Source organism: Halichoeres trimaculatus, unplaced genomic scaffold (genome assembly GCF_033239565.1).
Source record: "Halichoeres trimaculatus isolate MK-OKI-2021-1 unplaced genomic scaffold, fHalTri1.1 fHalTri1_scaffold_24, whole genome shotgun sequence".
NCBI lineage: Eukaryota > Metazoa > Chordata > Actinopteri > Labriformes > Labridae > Halichoeres > Halichoeres trimaculatus.
The window spans coordinates 7299604-7323170 of NW_027437202.1; the positions used below are offsets into that span (position 1 = coordinate 7299604).

General features: G+C 46.1%; 2 protein-coding genes across 2 annotated transcripts; both read left to right on the forward strand.

Moving 5' to 3' along the window:
* Nucleotides 1-7280: 7280 nt before the first annotated feature.
* LOC141786037 (double-stranded RNA-specific editase 1-like) lies at nucleotides 7281-16598 on the forward strand. Its single transcript, XM_074664735.1, has 10 exons — nucleotides 7281-7666; nucleotides 11592-11657; nucleotides 12566-13500; nucleotides 13945-14059; nucleotides 14298-14466; nucleotides 14545-14699; nucleotides 14795-14963; nucleotides 15303-15484; nucleotides 15567-15745; nucleotides 15831-16598. Exons 1-10 carry the CDS (start codon nucleotides 7567-7569, stop codon nucleotides 16005-16007), a joined length of 2247 nt encoding a protein of 748 aa, XP_074520836.1. The 5' UTR covers nucleotides 7281-7566; the 3' UTR covers nucleotides 16008-16598.
* A 2310-nt stretch (nucleotides 16599-18908) lies between these two features.
* On the forward strand, nucleotides 18909-23420 carry cep70 (centrosomal protein 70). The gene is made up of 18 exons (XM_074664923.1): nucleotides 18909-19038; nucleotides 19392-19412; nucleotides 19728-19827; nucleotides 19915-20038; nucleotides 20340-20520; nucleotides 20614-20789; nucleotides 20892-20951; nucleotides 21051-21150; nucleotides 21229-21317; nucleotides 21396-21473; nucleotides 21553-21622; nucleotides 21716-21868; nucleotides 21945-22097; nucleotides 22189-22357; nucleotides 22444-22552; nucleotides 22631-22710; nucleotides 22802-22869; nucleotides 23089-23420. Exons 2-17 carry the CDS (start codon nucleotides 19404-19406, stop codon nucleotides 22861-22863), a joined length of 1713 nt encoding a protein of 570 aa, XP_074521024.1. The 5' UTR covers nucleotides 18909-19038; nucleotides 19392-19403; the 3' UTR covers nucleotides 22864-22869; nucleotides 23089-23420.
* Nucleotides 23421-23567: the final 147 nt, after the last annotated feature.

Sequence of the window (23567 nt, forward strand, 5' to 3'; positions counted from 1 at the left end):
AAAGAGTCTGAGTTGTTTGTTTTTCTTAATTAATCCCTGCTTCAAACCCTTATTTTATAACTTTTCCATCAAAGGAGGTAGAGTTTTACGTCTGTTGTCCATCTTTCTAAAAGTTTTCCCTCGTGAGCGTGTTATGGTCCCTTTAAGAAACTTTTTGTGGGGTCAAGTTACCTTTAGAGTTTCATTAAGTCTTACTACACTGCAAAAACTGAAATCTTATCAAGTGTTTTTGTCTTATTTTCAGTAGAAAACTCCTTTTTGAGACTCAATATGAGCCAAATTCACATGACCAATCCAGAAAAATGTCTTGTTTAAAGTTATTTAAGGACTGTTCGTAACCAGTAAAAAAAATCTGCCAATGCAACAAGAGAAAAGTTACTTGTATTAAGACATTATTCTAGTCTCAAGGAAATTTTCAAGCATTTTTCTCTTGCTCCACTGGCAGATTTTTTTACTGGTTGCAAACGACTCAAACCTCATTTTTGTACTCTGATAACTTGAAACAAGACATTTTTCTGGATTGATAAGTTGAAAGTGGCTCATATCGAGTATAATAAGACAATTTTTACTTAAAAAAAAAAGACAAAAACACTTGATAAGATTTCGTTTTTTTGCAGTGTAGCATCAGTTTAACATGTGTTTAAAAATCAGATGTAAATCCCCTAGAATTATGTTTTGTTTTGTTTTTATTTTAATTTTTCAGTTCTGAAAGGCAGACATCAGGACGAAAACAAAGAAAAATAATAGAATTACCTCTGTCGTTCAGTCTGTCTTTTCTTATTTAAGTATAAGGAACTAAGTTTAACCACAGAAACCACAATCTTAAAAAAGCTAATTAAGGTCATAAAGGGTCACAAATTCCCTTGATTGTCACCTCCACAAAATCTGTTTTAACCCAGTTACTCCACAGTTTAACAAAAACATCTTTTTGCAGATGTAAACAAAAATTAACCCTCTCCATGGCAAAAATATCATTTAAAACTTCTCTAGAAATAGATTTTTTACAGGCAGAGGTCAATATGCCATAAAGGCTTTTATCTGTATTTCTTATTTAGGAATCAAAATTTCCTAAAAAAAAAAAATAATAAAAAAAAAGTAGAAAACTGTAGAGGTATTAGTGTCTGTGTTCCTCCATAAACAGTGTCAAACCGTCTGCAGTAAACATGTAAGGAGATCTGTAACAGATAAAGAACCCGAGCCTCACTGGGAGCTTCGCTATGATTAGATCAGAGGTAAGAAAAACCTGATCAATACAGGGATCAGAGCTGCTGCAGCCCATTAGGACTCATTAATAATTCACAGTACGGACAGTCATCAGAGCAACCTTCAAATTAACCCAAAGCAACACCTCCTGGATGTTTTCACCTGACACAGGTGAGGCCAAACCTCCTCTACCTGGTCGTTGAGTGACGTGTTGTGTAATTAAATCATCCTGCATTCCTGTTTCTTCACCGGCTGATACTCGCTGACAGAAGAGGAGGGAAGACAAACACAGACAGGAAGAGGATTAAAGCACCAAGCTGCAACACGCTCCTGAACGCAGCACGAAGACAGCTCTGTGTGTGTGTCTCTGTGTGTTTTTCCACCACAGGAACTAGAATCTAGATTTAGTTCCTGGGACTTTTGGTCGTAAAGCATCTGGAGTGACTTTAAGTTTCTGTTTCAGTGGAGTCTTCTTTGTATTTCTCACACAGGCTCTCCAGTGTGTGTGTGTGTGTGTGTGTCTGGAGTCTTTTCACAGCGTCTGATTTACACTGACTCATAATCAACGCACACACGCACACGTCTAACACCTGCGCCGTGAATAATGAAGGGAGGAATGAAAATAGCAATGAGTGTTTGAAATCTCAGCGTATCTGCTGAGCGCGTCGGTGACTAAACGGAGGAATCGTTGCTGCAGGGTTTACGAGTCACTGAGTCAACCTGCACGAGTCCCAGACACACGTGCTGAAATATTCCCGGAGTAGGGCTGAGTTTTTTAAAACCCAACTCTAATATTTGATTAATAAAAGAAAAATCTTAAATATAAATGTTCCACATGCTGTTTAGGACCAGTTTTTGTGCCATTAAAGCTCCTCTGTGTCCAATCAGCGCCACTGTGTTGGTGCGTAATGCGCCAATGTGCGTCCTCGTCCCTCTGCGCCCACCTCTGCTCTCCTGTCCAATCACAGCGCAGAGATTTCGGAGCAGTGAGGGAAGACCTCTCCTGGCTCGTATCTCTCAGCGATGCCGTGTTTTCTCCTTTCCTCCTCCCTCCCTCACCCCGCACAGCCCCGCTCCACCATTAGCGCGTTCTCTGGAGTTCTGACGCCGCTGCAGCATCACCACCGGCACCGGGGACGGTTAACGGACTCCTCGGACCCTGTGACTGGAAGGGGATCTACTCATCAGCTTAACGTGAGTTCCCATTAATGGGTTTCTTTCATATTTTCTCCTCTTTCACTCGAAATCCCACGTTAAGCGCGGCTGTCGTCCTTTAAGTCTGAACTCCATTCAGAAATCAGTGTATTTAAGAGTTTCTCTCGGTTAATCGTTAACACAGAGTTCATGAAACACCTCAAAGTGACAATTTGACTAAAAAAGGACACTGTTTAATTCGGCGGATTTATATTGCTCAAACAAGCTGCTCTACTGGCTTAATTAGAACTTAATGAGCGGAGTGACGGCGTTACTCCACACAGCGCCGCCGCTTTATGTGTGGGTAGGAAAACAACAGACTTACGGGTGTGTTATCAGATCTGCTGCTGCACTGTGTTCTGTGTGGACGCCGAATTAAAGCCTGGGTCTAGATGAATCAGAAAACATCCTCTTTTAAATCACAACTTCACTAATTTTGTTTTTATTGGAGCTTTTCTTGAATTGGATACGTTATAAATGGGGTTTGGTGTGACTTTGGGTTGATGTGTGAGGAAGCGCTGCAAGCACGACTGCTGCTCAGAATAGTGTTACAACAATTATGACTTGTTTCATAATATGAGAGTAAACAGTGTGTAACATTGCTGCTGAATGATATTATTGTTTTTCTTAGTAAATCAGCTGATTTTGTGTTTGTGAGTGACACATCTCTTATTTACTTTGAGGGAGATTTTGGGGAACAAAACTTAGAAGATGCTTTTGTTATTGTTTTGTTATTGTGAGAAAATTAGATGATGCATTGATGAAACACATCAGTCATCGTTCACTTTGCATGTCTGCAGGAAAAGTGTCAGACTTCTGCACGCTCACTGTTCCTCCTCACAGTCTTATCCTGGAAACATGTTTCAAATAATCCAAGCTGAAGCGAGAATAAGTTAAATTTCCTCTCCATCTGTTTGTCTGGATCAGCTCTGCTCTGTGTGTGAGTGAGTGTGTGTGTGTGTGACAGCCAGTGTTGGCTTCAGCTTAATGGACAGTGTGTGCAAAAATCAATCTGACGCCACGGGGGCAAAGTTAGAACGACTTTGATACTAATGATGTTGAGGCTGATCCAGCCTTCTGCGGACAGAGAAGATGGGATCAGAGGGAGATGGGTGGTGTCAGACGGTTGTCATGGGCGTTGAGGCCTTGACGGGGAGGCCTAGGACGTCAAACTTCCAGATTTTTACACCAGTGATTAAAAGTGTTGAAGAAAACTCTGCAAACTTAACTCAAATTTGATCATTCAGACTCAAAGCTTCCTGCGTTTTTTGACTGAGGCCTGCGTCTCACAGAGTTCATTATGAAGACACATCAGAGTGTGTGGATGGGTGTGTGTGTGAGGAAGCAACCCCCTTAGGCTGCAGCTGACTCTGTAAATTCATTTGTGCTGCGATTACTTCTGGCCTCTGCACGGCTCGCCTGGACTGGCTGCGGGCTCTTGCTGCTCGCTCTTGTCTCCCACTTAGCCTACATGCTCAGAAATAGAAGAAAACAGGCGCAGGGTGGAGAAATACTCATGCATGAGGATTTTAAAACCAAGTTTTTGACGATTAATGATCCTCTTTCTCTGATTGTGACATGTTTTAGTCCAACCTGTCGTTTGGAGGCCGCAGCATCCCTCCTGACAGAGCATAGAGAGTTTCATCCTTTTGTGTTTTCATATTTTAATGTTGGGTGAGTGTGTGTGATCTCATCCTGATCTCACAGCAGAAGGTTTCTAAAGAGAGGCTGAGATCACACCTTCAGATGTGAGAATGAGCTGCTGATCCAGCGTCTGCAGGTGAGCAGATATTTGCAGCATCTGCTGACGCCGTGGAGTCAGATTTTAGGAGAGTTAGAGGTGTGAATTTGATGATTCTGATGTGTAAATCCGACTTTTCCAGAATCCTCCGTCTGCTCCCTGCTTGAATTTTTCATCCGTCCTCTCTTTGATGAAGACGCCGCTCATTACAGGAGTCAGACTCTGAATCATTTATCATCTCACCTGCTCTCTGATGTCCTCGGGCTCAGCTGTGAAAGGTTTTAACACGGCTGTTTGAAACCTGCAGGGATGTGAATGAATGAATGAATGAAAGCATCACTCCCTCTCGCCCTCAAACAGCAGGTCTTTATTCAACGTGACCTCTCTGCGCCGTCTCCCAGGTCCAGCTCTCATCCCTCTGCCCTCGTTTCGTCGTCCTGTCAGAAACGATCACTGTAAGACTGGCGCTCGACTCTGCAGAGTTTATGTCCTGACTTCACCTCTGTGCGTCCGACATCCACCTCCAGGCTGCAGCAGCGCAGACGGAGAATCTTCCCAGCAGGCCTTGAACGCCACATCAGCTGAGGGACTCATTCCCTTCAAACTGGATTTAATCTAATCTGCAAAAATCAGACTCAGTGTGTGAAACTGCAGATTAAGATGAAGTGTGTGTGTGTAAGTGTGTGTGCATGTGATGCTGAAGGTTGCAGGTACGTGACCCTTTCTGCAGCAGAGTGTCCCCCAGGGGCCTCCGTACTCTAGTTTCACCTCCATGTCAATACAGCAGGGGAGTGAGAGTGGGAGGGTAAATGGTGTCCAGTTAATGTGTGTGAGTGTGTGTGTGTGTGTGTGTGTGACAGACGTTTCACCGCACAGAAAGAGACAGCCAATCGAACGGCCTCTGTGCCACCGTAATTCAACAACGCTCCAGGGACTCATTCAGCCGAGTGTCTGCCGAGATAAAACCTCCGACATGCTGATAAGGAGGCTTTTATTTTGAAGGAGACTCTGCACTTTCTGTCAAAATAAGGATGAGTTCAAGATTTTAAAACCTGATTTTAAAAACTTGACTTCAGCACCAGGAGCTGTCCTCACTTTCCCGTGCAGGATGAACTTGGCGCTGACTCTTAAAACCAGAAGCTCAAACGTTTTGCATCATGCATCATCCTCTGAGCTGCACGATGATCCAACAGGGATGTCTCAGCTCCAAGTTTGAACAACAAACCCGGCTCAGATTTATTTTTACTCCTCGTTAGTGAATCTCTGAGGTCTGTTAGCCGTCAGCGTCAGGGAAGAAGAGTGTGAAGACAACAGAAGAAGAAGAAGAAGAAGGATTTTCTTTCTCTTCTCCAAATCCCAGCACACACAGACGGATGAGGAACACACACGAGGGGGATGTCTGCAGCCTACTTTCATATATTTGCATATTTTTCAGAGGAGAGAAGGGGGTGATGGGACAGGGAGGGGAGGAGGCGTAAGGAGTCTGACAAGGACAATCCAGGGAGGTTTTAGAGGGAGAAGTGTCAGACCTGGTGCACCAGTCTTGATCCCGGCGTGGTGAACGTGGCGATGCAGCGGCGGGGTCGTGTGTGCAGGAGCTGCTGCCGTAGAGGAGGGGGAGGGGCTGCAGAGACAGGTGGGGGAGCTGCGTCTCATCTGTTCTCTGAGATCACCTTCAGAGGGGGGAGATTAGGTGTGAGCGGAGCTGCAGGAGTGTACCTGCAGCGAGAGAACAATCTGAGGAGAGGATGCAGAGGCCACACACACTCACACACACACACACACACACACACACACACACACACATCCTCTGTTAGAGGTGTTAATCTCAGGTCACCCACACCTTGCAGGGGTGTGTGCTCCTGTTTCAGAGTGTTAGCATCACCTCTCTAACTCCTTCACCTCTGCACCAGGACACAAAGTGCTGCAACTTATCTTAAAGGGCCAGTGCGCCTATTTCTCAAGTTTCTTGTTTTTCTTTAAAGAGGTGTTAAAAGAAGTCAGGGGTAGTTTTAATTTGTCTTTGAATAACTTGTAAAAAAGGTTGCTGCAAATTTGAATGAATCCCACCTTCCTTCATCTTCCTCGTGCTCTCCCTCCCTCAGAGTTTCCTCCTCTCAGCTCTGTGAGAAAAACCTGTCAGCGGATCTATTTTTACTCCAGAGAGCGCTCCTGATCTCAGCTCTCATCGTGCCTCTGATTCTGTTTGAGCGGTTTGTGAGGTTAAATCACGACCGGTTATTCGTCAGGTGTGCAGAGCACCTGTGGATGTTGTGCAAAGTCTCCTCTGAGTGACGTGTTAATGAGACTATCACCCCTCTTCCATTCAGCCTCATCGCACTCCTCATGTGTGTGTGTGTGTCTGTGTTGATGTGTCTGTTTCCTCCTGATAACGCCGTGATGAAGGTGAAGATGAGGAAGGAGGAATATTAGCTCATCTTTAGTGCAGTGGCATGAAACACCGGCTCCATCTGCAGGCTGCAGGCTGTAATTACAACCTGATTTTGAGATAGTTAAGTCAGATTGTGTGGCTTGTGATAGACTGTATGTGACCTTTGACCTCTTGGGGTCTTCCTCTTTAATCAAATCTTTTTTTCTTTTTCTTTCAGCTCTCCCACATCTTCCTTGTCGACACCTCACATCCTCAACGGGGGTCAGAAAACAGGTCAGTCCACTTCCACTCTCTGCACACTACATTTCCCATGATGCCCCTGTGCTTTTAAATTTAAACTATCTGGTCTTCAAAGCTTTCCCTTTAGATTTTAATTTTTAACACAGAAGAGAAGTTAAACAAATATTTTCTTACACATATACAAAAATAAAATTCGGCTTTTTAGGTTGTAGCTCCTCTTTTTGCCACAAGAGAGCAGTGCTGTCTTTAAAATGAGTTAAAGCAGATGTTTGCTGCTGTGTTTATTGTGTTTAAAGAGGAAAAGCTTCATTTTTTAAATAAATTCTGTTGTTTTATTGTTTATTTTATGATAAAAATGCAAAAAATAAAAATAAAAAATGACAGATTAAGAACAGGAAGTGATTTTTTTGTAAAATAATCCAACACCTGGCTGCAAATGATCTGCCGTAAAATTTGCAGAAACCTTTTTACAGTGCAGAAATTAATTTGAATACCTTTTAAGATGTTTCTTCTCCCTTTGCATTGTGGGAAATGTCTTTTAAATCACTTTTTAACCCTCAGTAACGTCGTTCCTGGGGTTTGGTGCACATTTCTCAGTCTTTCCTAAAGGAGAGAAGGATAGAAACAAAGGAGGAGGAGACACTCAGTCTGCTTTATGACAGCTGCCTCCCAGCTCCTCCTCCTCCTCTTCCTCCTCCTCCTCCTCCTCTACAAAGTTATCCAGACGCTCAGTGTCAGGGTGTAGTGTTGGGCTCATCAGAGCCTGCAGGCGAGCTGAAGGGAACGCTCCTTCCTCATGGCTTTGCTGCTCGATGTTTCTCGCTCTGCGGCCGCGTACTGCTGCCTGATGCGCCGCCGCTTCAAGAGGAGGAGGAAGAAACGCTCGGAGAGGAAAGGTACGCGGCTCCCAGACTCCTGACAGGCAGTGAGAGGGGCAGACGAGGGGATGTGTTGCAGCAGGGACAGGTTGTGTGAAGTTTGAAGAGAGCTTGTTTTTTCTTTTCTTTATTCTTCCTCATGTTTATTTCTGAATTTATTAAAGAAGAAGAATTAAATGTCAGGATTAGGGCGTTGAATTGTGCTGAATGATAAAAAACATCCTCACAGATATGATTTCTTTAAGCTGTTGCATCAAAGTGAGAAGATCTGAAGCTGCACAACTTCAAATATTCATTTGAGATCTCTCCTGCTCGTCATCAAACATGGAGAATAAATCTGAGAGTTTAAGTTTGTGCAGAAATAATTTTCTGGGGTCAACTTTGATTAAGATTTGACTGAGATGAAAGTGTGTAAAAGATTTTTTTTCACTTAGAAAATGATGCATGATGAGATTTATTTATGCACTCTGCAGCATTTCTCTATTTTTCCCCACAATCCTTTGCTGTTTCTACCTGAAATAAAGTTAGTTTCTGATTTTTCAGGAAAAGATTTATAAAAAAGTTTTTACTGAGGAGCATGTGTTGGCCCCTGAGACCCCGACCCGCTCTGCTTCATCATCTCCTCATCCTCCTGCTTCATTAGCTCTGTCTGCTAACGTCTGCTAACATTTTCACATGGAGAGCTCTCACAGCTGCCATTAATCCTGCTCTTCTCCTCCTCTCTGGAGAGTCACATTTCCCTGCTCCTCTCAGAGCGGCCTGTAAACACATTAATGTTTTTAAAAAGCAGGGATTCTGGGTAATTTGCATGCAGGGCAGGAGGGGAGGGGAGGGCGGGTGAGGCGGGTGAGGAGCCCATCATTCCCGTGTCCCTGCTAAGCGGCGTGTTGTGAGATGAACTGAAGTGTGAGTTTAATCTACTGGGAGCAAAAGTGAATTTCAGACGAGCTATAAGCCGATGTGCTCTGTGAGGCGTGGACGCCACGCCGCCGCCGCTCAGGGACGTGTGTGTGTGTGTGTGTGTGTGTGTGTGTGTGTGTGAGCTTCAAAGATCTGTGTCTGTCTGCTCTGTGATGTGGAGGAGCTGATACAGACCCCTCCTCCCCGTCCTCCACCCTGACTCTCTGCTGATAACCCGACTCCCATCTGAAACCTCCACACACACACACACACACACACACACACACACACACTCAGAGGTGAGGAGGCAGCTCTTGTTTTACTAACACTGACTTTTAATTGAAGCAGATTTCAGCTCAGATTGTAATCTCAGCGCCTCTCAGAGTGATCAGATTAAACCCTGAGCGCTGACAGCAGATCACTCCGTCCGTCTGGAGTGAAGAGGAGCGTATTTACACACCTTAATCTCACCTGTCAGGTGTCAAACCTACAGGAAGTGATTGTAAAGATGTAGAGTATAAACTTTTATATGTTGTCATAACTCTCTTTAACTTTCTTCCTCTTGGTTTTCTCTCCTCCTCCTCTTCCTCCGCTCTTCCCCTGGCGCACGCTCTCATTTTCATTTAACGCTAGCACAGGTAGCCCGCGCCTCCTGGGCCTGAAAATTGCAGCTGACTACCTCCAGGAGAGGAAGGAGGGAGGAGGGAGGCTGGGACAAGGAGGGAGCAGCGGTGCGGGGATGTTCCCTCATTAGAGGACGTCTCTTTACGGCGTAATGAGAAATAAAAAGCTGCAGTTCCCTGAGCGTCCACTAGAGTCTGTTCCCAGCGTAAATCACTCCCTGTAGAGCTTTATGTTAACTCTCTTGGAGATATTTACTGTCAAGAAACTTTCTTTCCTGGTGTCAGACTCAGGTTGTCATCCTCGCCCTCGCTGACCCTCCTCCTCCCGACTCTCTCTGCATCAGCGACCTCGCTGAGCACAACAGATGGTTATCTCCGCTCACCTCGGCCGCGTCTCGCCCAGTCCTTTGCTATCTCCCTGAGAGAGCGCGCTCGGGGCTGATGTTGAATTTCACACCCCACGGCCTCGGGATTAGAGAGCAGGAGCTGACGGGAGGAGGAGGAGGAGGAGGGATGGAGCTGAGTTCCTGCAGATACAGACTCTGCTTTCAGTTAGCTTCTTAACGAACATGTTTCTGACTGATTAATTAGCATCTGAGCGGTTTATTCTAACATGGAGCTCTATGGGGGCTGACTCACTGATCAAACTGGCTCTAGTGGACGCTTTAGGAACTGCACTGAGCGCCACTTCTTTCTTTTCTGATCATTTCTGAGCCATCCTACCTCAGGTAACCTTCCTCTCCCCTCCATTAGAGCTTCCTGTGGTCATTTTTAGAGCTCTATGAAAGTGTGTCCTCTGCAGCGTGGAGACACAAAATCCTCTTAATTGCTTTACCTTCAGGACGAAAGCGCTCGCCTCTTTGCCCCCGGCAGAGAGGACACTACGGCGGTTTGAATCGCCAGGAAGGGGGGAGGACGGGGCGGCGTGATGGTCTGCATGGACGCCCTGTTGGTTAAGTGAGTCACATTAGCGTGCTGAATTGATACAGCGCTGCTCGGCCCCTGCAGCTACAGCCCGGCCACACGGCAAATTAAAGCCGTCATAAAGATTTCACAGAGGCGCTGTGAGATTGTGGCCTCACAGTGTCCTTTGGAGGCAGAGAGGGGTTTTTATTTCGTGGTTCAGCACTAACAGAGAAACAACCAGACAGGAGGAGCTGGGAGAGGTGTTGTCAGAGTCTGACTGCTAACTCCTGCAGATTGTGATCTGATTTCTTGTAATCTGTTGAAATGTCACATTTCCAACTTAGAAAGATGAGGTTATTACGCTTTTCATGTTTACCCCCTGAGCTGAAAAGGTCAGACTGATATCTCCATGAAGTGAGCAAACTTTGCAGACATGCCTTCGTTTGGGAATCACAGGTGAAATGTCACCTTCAGATTGTGTCTCCTCCGTCACACCTCACTCCATCAGGGTCCAATTTCTCCTCCTCTCAAAATGTCATTTCATGGGGACAGAATAGGGTTTGTGTGTGGAGCGCCGCGGGCCGTGTTCCTGTCAGCGTCACACGTCTGAGGCTTTTCCCCCTCCTGGCTGTCTGCTTCTCTTCACCATCGATCCGTCTACATTACACCTCGCGGAGAGTCCTCTGACAGATGTTTGCAGCTGCAGAAATCCATTTATCCCTGTCTGCTCAGTCACCTCTGATGTCCAGACTCTGTGTGCTCGTTGACGGGGTTTCCTGATGGAGGCGAGCACCCGCCTCAGGAGGCAGAAAGTTCATCATGTATCGATCTCTCGTGCTTTAGCTTATTAACAAAGAGTGATTTTTCTGAGCCACCCATCAGTTTTCAGATTGATTTTGTCTCAAAGCTGAATATTTAACGTTTTAACAAGGTTATTTAAAGGGACAGTCTGTTGTTTTAAGTTTAAATCCTCCTCAGAGCATCCTGAGAGTCCCAAACCCTCCAGAAGTTTGTGTTTCTGTCACAAAGCGTCCTGATAACTACATTTGTTGACATTTTACTTCCTCTGAGTTAATTTTCTCGCTCCATTATCTCAGGGAGAGAAACCTAAGCCCTGTTCTCTCCTCGCCGGCTCACACAATAGAGCCTCAGACGTCTGATAACTTTGTCATTTCTGATGTTTGCAGCCGCACAGCTGAGTGGCAGCAGGGAGGGAGCGTGGAGTCTTTCCTGTCAGTCCCTTTTGGCTCCTGGGTTCACGCCGTCCTCCCTCCAGAGAAAAGCTGATTAGACTTTTTCTCTGGGTCTAATTGAGTGTGGCGAACAGTGAGAACAAACACGGGTTTTAACGCCGGGAACATCACAGAAGTTTGTGAGAATGGGCTCAAATCTGGAGCACAATGTGGACGGGAATAACGCACGGCTTTGGGGAAGTTTGTCGACGAAGAGTGTTGCTGAAACAGGAAACGTTAGTGACAGTTTCCTGACTGAGTCTGTCTTTCTGTGTCCTCCAGGTCGACTTGGACCCAGAAACCAGCAGAGGCCGCTCTCTAGGGAGGGGGACGAAGCCGACACCATGAGTGAGTCTCTCCTGGTTTGTTTACCTCTGATGAGAAAGTCCAATCCTCTCTGCCGGCTCAGGCGGGTTAAACCCCGGGTCAGAGTGTATCTCCTCCTATTTCACCTCTTTTTCTCTCCATAAAGCCGACCTGGATCATCCTGAATCAGACTCTTTCTGGGGTAAAGATAAGATAAGATTCATAATTTGTTGTTTTAAAAGCAGAGATCAGGACTGACCTGAGGAAAGAAAACAAACACTCACACCCACAGATATTCGACCTTGCAGTTTCACGTCTCCAGTAATGTGAAGGAGAAGATTTCACTGAACATTTCTGTTTGCTGACTAACAATAACAGTGTGTTCCTCCTCCCTGCAGACCTTTAATCAGCCTCTCTCTGGCTGCTCGGGTTTATCAGCCATTGTGTTTGAGTCCCGTCCTCCTTTAGCACGCTTGTTTTTCCCTCCACAGCCCTCCGCTCGGCTCTGCCCGTCACTGTACTCCGTGCTTACTCCGTGGTTAGAGAGTGAGTCGTTTACAGTGGAGTTAGAGAGTGGTTTCCTGTCTGCTGTGTTTGGCTTTGCTCGCTCTCCTTTAAACCTGCTTCTTTAGGATGTTTTCTGTCCTGAGCACCCAAAGGAGTAACCTACACAGCTTTTGCTGCAGGATGTTATAAATGAAAATTTACACTGGCCTTGTTAACAGGGTGATGTGTGTTCCCACATCGAAGGACAGTGAAAGAACTGCTCTGACTTTTATTTGAGATTCGCTGGTGAAGTGCTCCTAAAGTCATCCTGCAGCCAAACAGGGTCCGGTTTAGGAACACGGATCACTTGTTCAGTTCGAAGAGAGATGAATGAATCTCTGAATTTTACATTTACAAGATCCTGCATCGAAGGCTTTGTAAGTTACTCTTTCTGGGCACCGCAGGTTCGTGCAGCACAGACGTCAAGGAAAACCGCAACCTGGACAACCTCTTCTCCAAAGAGGGGGTCACAGCCGAGGCTGCTCAGCTCCCCAATGGGAGCGCCGGGGGCGGGAGGAAGCGCCCCCTGGAGGAGGGCAATAACGGGCACACGCACTCCAAGTACAAGCCCAAGAAGCGTAAGAAAGTGGCCGGGCCCATCCTCCCCAAGAACGCCCTCATGCAGCTGAACGAGATCAAGCCGGGGCTGCAGTACAAGCTGCTCTCTCAGACCGGGCCGGTCCACGCGCCCGTCTTCGTCATGACCGTGGAGGTCAACGGTCAGCTCTTTGAAGGATCGGGTCCCACGAAGAAGAAGGCCAAGCTGAACGCAGCAGAGAAAGCCCTGCGATCCTTCGTCCAGTTCCCAAACGCCTCTGAGGCTCACATGGCGATGGGTCGGACTCTGTCGGTCCACACAGACTTCACCTCAGACCACGCCGACTTCCCTGACATGCTCTTTAACGCCTTCGAGACCACCACTCCTGTGGACGACCCTTTTTACCTCTCATCCAACACCAACGGCTCCTTCTGCTCCCTGGGGATTGAGTACCCGCTGCTGCCCTCCCCGATCCCGAACCTCATCCAGACCCCCTTACCTCCTCCCGCCTCCAGCTTCCTGTCCCCAACAAGTGGGAAGAACCCAGTCATGATCCTCAACGAGCTGCGGCCGGGCCTCAAGTATGACTTTGTGTCAGAGAGCGGGGAGAGTCACGCCAAAAACTTTGTGATGTCTGTGCGGGTGGACGCCCAGAACTTCCAGGGATCCGGGCGGAACAAGAAGCTGGCGAAGGCGCGCGCTGCCCAGGCGGCTCTGTTCGCTCTCTTCAACATGCAGCTGGATCAGGCTCCGTCCAGACAGCCCATACCCCGAGAGGGGCTGCAGCTGCACCTGCCCCAGGTAAGAGGTCACAGTCTTCGTCTCAGCTGTTTGACCTTTGCTCCCTGACTCGTGTCCAAACATCTCCCCTCATGCTCCTCCTGCAGACTCTGACTGAAGACGCCAAATCTATTTACACGTGAACTAATCCCTGCCTGTAATCCCGGCAGGGCGATAACAAAGCCTTTATCTTAATGAGCATCTCCCTCTGAGTGCTTTTCAGACTGTTCATTACAGCAGCCTCTGGAGTCGCTCTCAGAGCAGGCGGCGGAGCGGAGATCGCTCTGTTTTAAGCTGCCTGTCATTCACACCGCCGCTGCTCTTTAACTGAAATATTCAGATCTAGTTTGGAGCAGATAACAGGAGCTTTGTGTCAAACTGTGGCCTCATTGTTCTTCTTTATCTGCCTGATTTTAACTTCATAAAAAGGCTGCTGCACATTTTCCTGTGATCCCTCCCTCTCAGGTGCTGGCAGACGCCGTCTCCCGTCTGGTCGTGGACAAGTTCAGCGAGCTGACGGAGAACTTCACCTCCCCGCACGCTCGCAGGAAAGTTCTGGCAGGCGTCGTCATGACCACAGGTAAACTTTAAAGCGAGGATCTCCACAGAATGAAGTGATGAGAGGGATTTTGGCTCCGGCTGGGGCGCTTTGAGAGCTCACCTTTTCACACACAGACGGAGATTAGAGGCTAAATCTGAAAAGTCAGAGCCAAGGTCGTCGAGGTGTTCTCCACAAAAAGATGATAAATAACATTTTAAACTCCTCTTTGATCCATCAGAGAGTGGGATGAACTCACCTGCTGTTTCCTCGTGTCCAGGTTCAGACGTGAAGGAGGCCGAGGTGATCTGCGTCTCCACGGGAACGAAGTGCATAAACGGGGAGTACATGAGTGACAGAGGTTTGGCTCTGAACGACTGTCACGCTGAGATCGTGGCTCGCCGCTCGCTCATCAGGTTCCTTTACTCACAGCTGGAGCACTTCCTCAGGTGAGACCTTCAGGATGAATCCGTCAGGTGTAAACGCCCCTGTCAGGATATCTGTGAGGTTACGCTTTCTGTTCGCAGTAACCACGAGGAGGAGCATGAGAGGTCCATCTTCACCCGCTGTGAGAACAAACACGGCTTCAAACTGAAGGAGAACGTCCAGTTCCACCTCTACATCAGCACCTCGCCCTGCGGGGACGCTCGCATCTTCTCCCCGCACGAAGCCGGAGTGGAGGGTGAGGAGGAGGAGGAAGAGGAAGAGGAGGAAGAAATCAGGCGTGTTTCTGTGACGTGAAGCTAACTGCTGGTTTCTTTCTCTTCTTCCTCTCAGATCAGGGGGATCGACACCCGAACAGGAAAGCACGCGGTCAGCTCCGCACCAAGATCGAGTCTGGTGAAGGAACCATCCCGGTGCGGTCCAGCAACACCATCCAGACGTGGGACGGCGTTCTGCAGGGGGAGAGGCTGCTCACCATGTCGTGCAGCGACAAAATCGCCCGGTCAGTGTTCATGTGTGTGTGTGTGTGTGTGAATATCTATAATCCAGCTCTAGCACAAACCTCTCCTCTCGATAAAAGCCGCGCTGCAGAAGCTCTCCACGTCTGGAGGGTGTTTTTGAGCTCTGCAGCAGGACGCCTGATGATTATGTGCATGTTTGAAGAGGCTGAATTATCTCTGCAGTCGCTCCGCCAGGTGTCATCGGGCCCGCCGTGCTCTGATTAGGCTGCCTGATGAACCTGCAGGAGGCCGCTAACAGCTCAGGACTCCTCTGAGCTCCAATCAGATCAGAGTTTCTCTCCGCGCCGTCGTCCTGAAACCTTTGGCTCTGTCCCCGTCAGGTGGAACGTGGTGGGCTTCCAGGGCTCTCTCATGTGCTACTTCACCGAGCCCCTCTACTTCTCCAGCATCATCCTGGGCAGCCTGTACCACGCCGACCACCTCTCCAGAGCCATGTACCAGAGGATCACTGAGATCGAGGACTTGCCGCAGTCCTTCAGCTTGAACAGACCTCTGCTGAGCGGTGAGAGACGCACGAATGATGAGCTGCATCTTTCTGCCTCTCTGCATCACTAACATCGATGTGTTGTGTCTGTGCTCTGCAGGGATCAGTAACACCGAGGCTCGTCAGCCGGGGAAAGCTCCAAACTTCAGCGTGAACTGGACGGTGGGGGATCAGGGTCTGGAGGTGATCAACGCCACGACGGGGAAAGACGATCTAGGTCGACCGTCCAGACTCTGCAAACACGCTCTGTACAGCCGCTGGATGCGCCTGCACTGCAAGGTAACACTCCATCACTCTCTGATGCTCCGAGGAAGAAAAACTGTTAAAGATTTTACAAAGAGTGCATCCTCTGTCTTTGCTCCAGCTCTCCTCCACCCTCCGAATCAGGACGCCGAGGCCCAGCAGCTACCACGAAGCCAAGCAGGTGGCGCTGGAGTACCACAGCTGCAAGCAGACGCTCTTCAGAGCCTTCCACAGAGCCGGACTCGGAGCCTGGGTGAAGAAACCCATCGAGCAGGACCAGTTCTCTCTGAACACCTGAGGTTGGCCTCCTGTGGGTGCTTTTTACTCTCTGAAACAGTTTCCTGGAGGAGTCCGGCTCAAACCAGATGTCAGAATCCGAAACATCTCCTTCCTCTCAGCCAGCACTAAAAACCGTGATTCAGTTATGCAACTTTTTCTAACACATGTACAAAGAGACGTGTAAAAAGACCTCATTCAGCATGTCGGATGAAACCAAACCCCGTCTTTGTGTTGGATTATTAACGTTAGGATCTTTGCGGAGGCCAGTACAAATCACCAAAGATGATGTCAGACTTCAAGATTGTTTGAATCCCTTCTTTCCACGTTGGCTCACCTGTTTCTGTTTGTCTCCTCAAACTCCTCAAACACAGGGTTAATTTAACGCTTTTATTCACCGTCTTCATTCTTTGCTTTTATTTCTGTAGCTGTGTCTTTGAGCATGTGCAGACCTGTTTGTTTAAACAGAGAAACAAAGACGGGTTCATGCATTTGTCGTTGATTTGCACCATGTATTATATCCAGACGCTGAGGCCTGGTGCATGAGCTCAACCTGTAAAGCATGAAAATCTAAAATATGTAGAAACTGAGTCACTGGTTGAATAAAAAGCTACAACAGAAGATTTGTTTTTGTGGTGTTTTAAACCGAAGGTAAGAGAAAGACCCAAGCCATGATCACAAACCGTGCGCTGAGTGAAATCTACACAGAGCCGCTCTTCTTTTGTCGATGTTGACACAAAAATCCAAGCGGCTGCTCTTTATCTGCCGCCATCTAAATCTGTCCTCTCCTCCGTTGCTGCACTTTCAGGCCTTTTCCCTTTGAGTCGTATCAGCCACCTGCACCTGTGCAACATGAGAGAGACGGCTAATCTCGCCGGGGATTACCTGTCCCCTCTGCATCACCGGGGGGACGACCTGTGCACCCCTCCTGCTGCAGAAACATGTCGCTCTGTGTTTTGCACATGGGCAAAGTGTGGCCTCAGTTTTGTGGGCGGTGGGATTTGTGTTGGGCAGAGAAGAAGGGGAAAGTGGGATTAGCGAAAACTGCCTTCACTGATTCAGCTGTAGATTTTGTTTCCTTGGAGACTGAGGAGTTTAAAGAGACATCTCTTCATACCTGTTAGTAGTTTACACCTGTCGCCTCTGTTTGGCTCTACAGGTGAGTTCACAGCAGATCTAGACTCTCTCCTCCGTCATGAACTGAATATTTCAGCAGCTCTGGAGCCTGTCGGAGTCTTCTCTGCGGCTCGGTGGCTGAGGTTGTCCGTCCATTAGGATGTCTCCTCATTAGTCTCGGCTCAGCTGCTCCCCCGGAAATCAAACTCCATTAGCAGCTTAATGGTCCTGTGTGGGGACGTAATGTAGGTACAGTACGCAGCAGATGGTGGAGACACAGTCAGACCACAGTTTACTGTCTCTTTAAGAAAACACAATGAGAACTTTATGGTCCAACTTTTAGAGCTGCAGCTCACGCGTCTTCCCATGATCCTTCAGTTCTCATCATGCAGTCAAGCGTCAATATAAAACCTGTAATGAACAGCCTCTGCTCACGTAATTCATCACTGTTAATGATTTTCAGATTCAGTCAGAGCCTCATGATCAATAAGAGGAGAATCAGATGGATGAATATCAGGTGGAGTGTTGATTCAGGTAGCATCACCACTCAGTAACCTTCCTCTCTGTCTTCCTCGACCTTTCCCCAGACTGGGATTAAATCATAAAGCATGTGTTTACATCTTCTGGCTCTAAATACAAACGTCCCCCCTGACAGAGCCTAACAGCTTTATTTCTCCACTCTGACACTTCTTTTCATTACCATGCTCAAACAAAAGAAATAACATCCCCAAGATGAGACAACGTCACCAACAGCAAACCCACATTAGCATTTAAATGTATGTTTGACCTTTCTGTCAAACAGCCGTGATTCAAATGTCACAAAGTTCAGATAAAGCTGTGACACGTGTGTGTGATATGTGTGATATGTGTGACATGTTCGACAGCCATGACAGAGTTAAACTGCAGGAATATTTATTTTACTCCAACACAGTCTGCTGCAGCTGATAGGACTGATATGACGCCTTTTAAAGGACGCTCTCACCTGTTTCTGCAGCAACTACCTGTCTGCCTCACTGTGAAATAATCATGTGTGATACATAATTCATAAGACAGCTCTGACTCCAGCTGTTTGCATGATTTCAACAGGATTAATTTACACACTAATGAGGAATAATAGATGAAATGTCAGAGGTTTAGTAAAGGCATGAAAACAAGCGTACAATTGTTTGCTTATTGAAACATCACGCAGTCTGTTAAATCACTGAAGCGACATATTTTGTTAAATGAAAGCAGAACGCATTTTAATCACTTTTCCAAGCTGCTTATTTTTCTGTTAACTGATTAAACATTGCAGCCACATTGAATCTGTTTTCTGAAACAGGTTTTCAAACCATCTGCTGGTGAGTTTCACAAGGATGGATGTCACCATGTTAACAAGGAGGGAGGAAAAACACCACCCTGTCTCATACAGAACAAACACATTAAATGGTGATATTAATTTAAATTTTTGTGAAGAACATGTCTGCCATCTAGTGGTTGCATGTGCTTACTGCAGCAGCTGTACTTTAAATTCTAGCAGTGGATAGAGAGTTTTTTGACTCAAGATACCTTTCATAGAGGAGTGTTTTTTGTCATTTTGCTTCTAAAATGTAAAAAAATATTTGAAGAATTAAATTAATAATGTGATGTGAAACACGTGCAGATCAAAATCATAATTTTGGAAAACAAATCTTGCGTTGCAACAAGACAAATCGGTTTCAGTATGCAATAATACACGGACAGGTATTTAATATGAATAAGAAAAATCCCTTTTTTCCACAGTTATTGTTTTGGAAGCAAATACTTTCCTCCTATTGGCTGGAAATGATTACGTCACGGCGCACTGTTTGAAATACGGAAGCGACGCGTGTTGTTCTAGAGTAAATAACAGCGTCGTAAAACTCGCTTTTTACCTGCTTTTTTGAGGTATCAGCATTAAAGGGAGACTCAATCAAAAGGTAATTAATTACTCTACTAATTTCTGTTGTTTATTTTTTCATTTGAGGTTAGCGTTTAGCAACAAGCAGCGGTTGGACACGTTAGCTGTGATGCTCGCAGTGTTAGCTCACAGAGCTGTCTGTAAAGTTTGAAAAGCCAGTTCCGGTGCTGATTTACCAAAACTGAATGAATAATGTGTGGGCCCATCAAGTGAGAAGAACCTCAAGATCGTCACCTGTAAAATTTGATAAATTTGTGTCAGTGTGTATTAATGCAACTGCCGTAAATCGTTAAATATTGACGTTTTTAAGGTGCAGTTTGGAGTCAACTTTGCTGTCAAACTGACGTGTGCATTTTGTTCTGCCTCCTGCAGTGGGATCAAACAATGGAGCAGGTGAGTCCATGCGTTCACTGTAACGATGCTATCATCATCAGAGGCTTCTGTGTGGAGGGGAGGGCTGCAGAAACCTGATCACCTGTTGCATCTCATTCAAGAAAGGCACCAAGGTGCTGCAGTGGTTACAGTGATGCTTAGGCAGAGCGGAGTTTGTGCTCTTAAAATGGAAATGGACAGCAGGACAGCTCAAGCCAAAAATAAGACATTTGTTTATTTGTGGACTTTCAGACAGTTTCAGGTAGAGCTGGAGCTGCTGTGTGATGGTGAGTGTTGGATTTTGTGTGTTTTTCATCTAATTTCTTTCTGTTACAGCAGGAGCAGATCGAGTGGGACGATGTGAACAAACTCCTGCAGCATCATGGATTTAAGCCAGTGTATTTCGCAGATCCAGTGGAGAATAAGAACCTTAACGGTAAGAGTTTCATTAATGCTGGCAACATTTGTACTATTGCATTAAGACTAATAGGAGCTGCTTCTTCTATTCTTTTTTTTACCTTAGAACTTGTTCTGCTGGACAAGAAGTCAGCGGTTGAGATCAGAAACACTTTGAGGACAATGCTCAAAGACTCAGAAAGGCGACAAACACTCATCCAGGAGTTGATCAAGACCAACAACCAGCTCAAGTAAGTTGTGAAGACGATATGTGACTGAGTTTAAACAGGTGAAGGTCTCTGCAGAGGGAGCATACCTGCAGTGTGTAACAATGGCTGCTATATGTTGGCATCTCTTTAATAATGTATGTGCTGAGTGTTGACCAGCTGTCCTCCTGTCCTCTGTCATAGAGATACACCTGAGTGCAGGTATGAAGAGTCAGCTTGGTGGGGGTTAATGACAGATGATAGATGATGGATCGTATTTCTTTTAGAACCAAATGAGGCAGTGATAAGCACAAGTGAACGACACTGTCTCACTGTCATTCTCCAGAGAGGACGTCCAAGATCATATGAGCCGAGCAGCTCAGCAGTCTCAGAGGATCTCAGAGCTGGAGGGGTTACTAGACATGGTTAAGACCAGAGTCCAGGACCTGGAGGACCGCTGTATCGGGAAGGCCGCCCAACAACAAAGCCACAGAAAGCAGCTGCAGGAGGAGGCACTGGAGGCTCAGGTCTGCCAAAGAATGCTCTTGGTCTTTTATGCATGTGTGTGTGCAATACTTGTGATTTAAGGATGTTTAAGTCTGAGACTGTTCTTTATCCAGATGCAGTGTAAGATTCTGGAGCAGAGGTTGAGTAAACAGCGTGAGGAAACGGCTCAGCTTCAGAGGAAACTTTATTTCACCATCAAAGAAGAAGAGCGGCGATCGGCTCGACAGAATCAGACCTTCCAGCTTGTTGTCAACAAAATCAGCCAGCAAGAGTCTCCAACAGAGCAGCAGTGGGTTTCCTATTCGAAGCACTATCTTTTCTGACAGATCCTTCAAACATGTCACTGTTTAAGTTTGAATTGAGTTAATTTGATTGGATTCTTCCTCTGCAGGGTCCTGGATGTGATCGACTTCTATGAGACCAAAATGAGTCGGCTGCAGGGTGAGCTCAGGTATCCAACAAACCAGCAAACCACATCTCATCCCAGGGATTTGAGTGGCCAAATGGATCAGAAGCTGTTCACTGAGCTCTGCTGTCTAATCCTACACAGGTCGGTCAAAGGAGAACCAGAAGCTTCTCAAGTAACCCCCGAGAGTAAAGTCAAGACAGCACCTGGCCGAGTTTCTAAATCGTTTAAAACCATTCTCCAGGTAAAAAAACCCACACTTTTCAGATTATTCTGCCACCAAACAGAACAGCAGACTGTGATCGTCTGTGTGTCCTCACAGGCGTATCAGGAGCAGCAGAAAGGAAGCAAAACACAGATCGTTGAGCTGAAAAAAGAGGTGGAGCGACTTAAAAAAGAGCTGGAGTCCAGGTGTGTTACTGTGATAACCTTCGCCTGAGTGATGTCACTGCCATTCAGTGTCCATGCTGACTTTATTTCTCTGTGCAGACCCCCTCTCAAAGAAGTGAAGTTCTACAAACACAAGCTACGACGGCTGGAGATTCTGCATAAACAAAACAACACGAGGTGAGATGCATGGTGCATTCAGGTGCTGTGATAGAATCATGTAAATAAAAAACTCTTTAAACTAATTTAATCTTTGCAGGTTGTCTAAGGATGAGAGCGAGCCAGACATCAGTGAGAGCGTCACTGACAAGTGTTCAAAATATCACAAGGTCAGCTTCACCTCAGTGCTTCAGTTCATGTTGTTTTCTAAAATCTGCAGCTCGTCACTGATACCAAAACTACTTCCTGTTCCTAACTTGTAGCTGTTGGATGACATCAGCTCTGTTTTGATGAATCCCAAAGCTCCATTGCAGCTGCACAGGAAGAAACTCTCCACTGCAGGTTTGGAACCAGCTGAGTTTCAGACTCTCCTCCCTACACTGGAGGTCTGGGCTCAGCAGCTCCACCTGCTAAAGGTAAACACCATCTGCACAAACTCAAAGATGCATGAGTTTATCTGAGAGGGTGGTGATGAATGTTTTGTGTTTGTAGGATCTGCAGAAGAGTTTGAACACGCTGAGTGTCAGACTGATGCCCTGGCAGACGTCTGATGGAGGTCAAAGCGCTGCAGAGGCGGTGAAGGTAGAGGACATAATGCTGCAGGTGGACATGATGCTGGAGAACGCTTCAACTGAAGATGAAAAAGTACAACTCTGCACAAATTGAAGCATTTTACAGCCATGAGAGCTTCTCCTTGTGAATTAAACAGCTTCTACCTCCTTGGCTTGTTCTCCAGGTCCTCAGGAGTCCCACTCGGTTCACTCTGGGCTCCATGGTGTCTCACTTCCAGAGACTGTTTGACGTGTCTTCACTCAGTGGGGTTTACCCCCGCATGAACGACGTCTACACCCGACTTGGAGAGATGACGAACGCCATGAGGAACCTGAGAGATCTCCTGGAGCTAGGTGACCTCTCAAGTTTCCTTTTTAGAATAAACATTACAGTGGATAGTAGTGTTACAGATAAATAGGATGTTGTTGTTTTTCTCCAGACAACAGATCCTCTCCTGCTCAGGTGGTGAACCAGGTGTCCAGACTGGTTTCCACCTCCAAACAGACTTCAGGGCTGCAGAATCTGTTGGGAGATGAAGACATTGACAGGTCTGTAAAACAGGAAGCACAAAATTTTCAGCTGCTGTTGCTCAAGGATGTAAATTAATGCATGATTTTGCTTTTCAGCATCATTGTGAAAGTGAAGCAGCACGACGAGTTCTTCCCTGCTTTCCACGCCTTCGTTGTTGACATTTTGGACACATTAGGTAACAATAAATTAGCATTACAGTCGTGTGTTATTTAAGGTGCAGTTATTGGAATTTTGCTTCATTTTTGTCTGTGTTTTTTTTCTTTTAGGTGTGAGTCACTTGGATGACATCCTCCCAGCTGTGAAGTCTCTGAAACAAGCCGCTGTATGATTTTTTGTGAGTGTTCACTGTTGGCTGTAAAAATGTGTGCTTTGTTTTGAATATAAAATTTTAAAAAAGGATCTGCAGATGTTATTTGTGTTTCTGTTATTTAGTAAAATGTCGCCTCCCCAGCAGGTGGCAGCAGTCATTAATTGTTTGAGAAAATATGATATCTATCCTATTGTTATGGTGGAAGAACTAGTTTTGTGATGCTTTTTTCTTCTGTATTTCAAGAACGCTTCACTTCCTTTCATTTGAACTGAAGTGGCTGTGAATCACTGATCTACCTGCTGAGGAATTACCTGGCTGACTCAGGTGGGTGTTGGGTCAGACCTGTTCAGTCCTGTTGTGCAAGGGAGCAACCAGCCCAGGTTTCCACAACAAACATTTTTTAACATAGCATTTTAAAATGATGCCACATAAAAGAAGCTTTATTAAAACAAAGGAACACAAATGTACTTTATTTCTGTTAGGTCAGAGAGATGTTTTTCACCCATGATTCATTAAAACCCTGGGGGAAGGTATTTTTCTTATTTTGTATGAACAACACGTAGTTTTATATTTTGAACTAGTCCCAGACAGGCTGAGTCCATCTGAAACGGGTTTAAACTTTTTCTGTATTTAACCACTCTGTCATATAAAAACAAATTTAATAGATGTGACGTTTTTTGTTTATCTCCAAGGTTGAATTTTTAAGAAATATATGAATATTT

Excerpts from the sequence above, each read along its gene's own strand:
- LOC141786037 (XM_074664735.1), top strand. The coding sequence starts at position 7,567 with ATGGCTTTGCTGCTCGATGTTTCTCGCTCTGCGGCCGCGTACTGCTGC. Across the intron at positions 14,467-14,544 it reads CAGCTGGAGCACTTCCTCAG|TAACCACGAGGAGGAGCATG; the intron begins GTGAGACCTTCA and ends TTCTGTTCGCAG. Across the intron at positions 15,746-15,830 it reads GGATGCGCCTGCACTGCAAG|CTCTCCTCCACCCTCCGAAT; the intron begins GTAACACTCCAT and ends TCTTTGCTCCAG.
- cep70 (XM_074664923.1), top strand. Across the intron at positions 20,039-20,339 it reads AAGACCAACAACCAGCTCAA|AGAGGACGTCCAAGATCATA; the intron begins GTAAGTTGTGAA and ends GTCATTCTCCAG. Across the intron at positions 21,318-21,395 it reads AAAAAAGAGCTGGAGTCCAG|ACCCCCTCTCAAAGAAGTGA; the intron begins GTGTGTTACTGT and ends TTCTCTGTGCAG.